The 2,378-nt window shown below is 32.8% G+C and overlaps 1 protein-coding gene across 4 annotated transcripts in view; it reads left to right on the top strand.

Annotated features, from left to right (window-relative positions):
* Positions 1–2,378, top strand: part of LOC106632978 (protocadherin gamma-A11) — a 19,535-nt gene that overhangs the window by 15,892 nt on the left and 1,265 nt on the right. For 3 of the 4 annotated variants that reach the window (XM_042217215.1, XM_042217214.1, XM_042217217.1), the window contains one exon: positions 17–2,372. The exons of the other annotated variant lie outside the window; for it this stretch is intronic. In XM_042217215.1, coding sequence (XP_042073149.1) covers positions 17–222 — 206 coding nt within the window. In that variant the 3' untranslated portion in view covers positions 223–2,372. Of the gene's footprint in view, positions 1–16; positions 2,373–2,378 lie in introns of those variants that run through there. 4 annotated transcript variants of the gene reach the window in all.

The raw sequence follows: 2,378 nt of genomic DNA, 5'->3' as shown, positions 1-2,378 counted from the left end.
GCGTACCTGACCACAGGTTCAAGAACCAGTGACTTTAAGTTTGTGACATCATACAATGACAACACGCTGCCTGCTGACCAGACTCTGAAGAAAAGCCCATCAGACTTTGCTGATGTCTTTGGAGATAGTGATAGGACTCCTGAGGTAGGAGGATGCCCTTTGCCCCATTTTCATTATTTTTTTTCTCTCACTTGCATTAAAGTTTTGTTGATAGATATTTAAATAAGCCAACTTTCTTTCCTAACAATAACGGTGTTAATGTACAAAAAATTACAATCCTTTTATTTTGGTTCTACCTTCATTGTTATTTAGTCTGTGTGTTTCATATTGTCTCTGTCTTTCTTTGTTGCATTCTCCCTCACTGATGTGTCTTTCCCTGTGGTAAAATTTTCTAGAAGAGTAACATTTTCGGTTAACATTTTCATGTTTTGCTTTATTTTGGTGTTTTGGTTGAAGCACAGCCATAAAGCTGGTTTTTAGCATTTTTGGTCCAACTCCTTCCTCCCACAAAACCTACCTTGAGAGAAAGTTTCATCTTATTGCATCATATCTATAGGCTTGACTTTTTTCTTGGTATTCATTTTCCCGGTAGTCCAGCAGTTTTTTACTGATCAAATGTGTTTCGACTTCCACACGTATTATTTTTTTATCTATTTAAAGACTTTAAGGTTATGTGGTTGAAACATTAAGTTCTATATAAGTTTTTTTTCTCATATAGATGATGGAAAACAAATGCAACAGGTCTGAAGACTTGACAGAAAGAAAGGCTTCTCTAATAACAATATAAACTAGTGATTAATAGGCTTAGTAACACCCTACAATGTAACTCAGTGTAAGTAATCAGCCTTACTATACTGCTAAAATTGTTAATACATTTTCCTCAATACTCCTTGATCATTTTTGAATAGAAAATATTATCATTGGCCATGTTTACAAAATTATATTATTTCTCATAGATGACACAGTTAATAATCATTCTATTTACTTATTTTATAGAACCATAATCCTGAGAATTATGTTTTGTTTTGTTTTTGTTTGTGTAGCACATTGTTATATACAGCATGGTCTAAAAGATGGATGCATACACCTTCTTTTTTGTTAGGAAAAGTTGGTCTTTTAGTGGTCTTTCAAAGCTTTGGTGTTGACAAAAATAGTTATTAACATTTCTCTTGAGAGTGGCTTAATATTTCTCCTTTGTCAGCGTGAAGTTGGTTCATCACAGGTGTCCTACCCCAGAGTAGGCACTCCCACAGAGTTTATATTATTCTCACTCATATTGTACTGTAAATATGATATATTGCATTTTCATTTTCTCTCCTATTGTGATACTTTCACACTCTTCTTTTCCTGAAAGAAATATCACACTTAAATTAACTTAAAAATAGGACTTTTGCCAGTTGCCCAATACAAAATATATTTATGTTTGAAACAGACCCAAACTGTGTATCCTTGTCTTGCACTTGCTCTCTCTCTCTCTCTCTGACTGTATGCTTGTGTTTTACTTAGCAATTCTGCATCTGATGAAGTTTCTTTTCTGTCTCTCAGCTGAGTGTAATAAGCTTCTGATGATACGGTCAGTTTAGTGATCAGGCTTTATATGCAACTTGTTAACATCTAGTTCAAAGTGTTTTTTTTTTTGTGGTTAACTGTTCTAGAAAAACATTCAGCCTAGCAACAATTCAGTGCAGTTAAATCCCCGCTTTGTTTTAGAATTTCAGTCTGACTTGTGACACTTTTACTCAGTTCGGATATTACCTCAAAATCACAGTACTAATAAGTAAATTCTGGCCTAATGTAAATTTGAGGTACCATCACATTTATGAGATTAGCAAAGGCTTCAGGGAATTTGTTAGTTTATTTTAAAAAGTTCAGATGACTCAGTAAAATCCACATAAATTTCACCTTAATGCATGCAATAGTAGCTGGGATACAACTGAAAGAAATCTGACTTCCAACAGAAAAATTTACTGAATAATTGCTTAGTTGCTAAAACAAAACAATTTTTTATGAAAGGATACTAAATTTCAGACTGCATCCTCAGTCTTGATTCAGTTATTTAAAAAAAAAACAAAAAAACCAACCAACATTAATTTTCTTTTGTCTGAGAAGAAAAGAAACAGGTGAATCGGCCAGTTTCCTTTTTAGTGTATTTAAAAAAAAAGTTTTTTTTAAGCAGTCATAAAAATTCAGTTTGATGTTAGTATACTGAACTTGGATAATATGGGTTTTTTAATCTTTCTGTCTTGATTTTTCATGTATTTTACAATTTTATTTATTTATTTTTTCCTGTGCTTTGTGTCCTATGGGACATTAACAACGTTAACCTTGGTCATAATTTAAATAGGTAAACTCAATGCGTGTGATTACGTTGGAACCAG

The sequence above is a fragment of the Haplochromis burtoni genome, unplaced genomic scaffold (genome assembly GCF_018398535.1).
Source record: "Haplochromis burtoni strain Fernald_Lab_line unplaced genomic scaffold, NCSU_Asbu1 Contig_1695, whole genome shotgun sequence".
NCBI classification, from domain to species: domain Eukaryota; kingdom Metazoa; phylum Chordata; class Actinopteri; order Cichliformes; family Cichlidae; genus Haplochromis; species Haplochromis burtoni.
The sequence above is the reverse complement of the archived record's forward strand: the minus strand, read 5'-3'. Positions and strand labels throughout refer to the sequence as shown.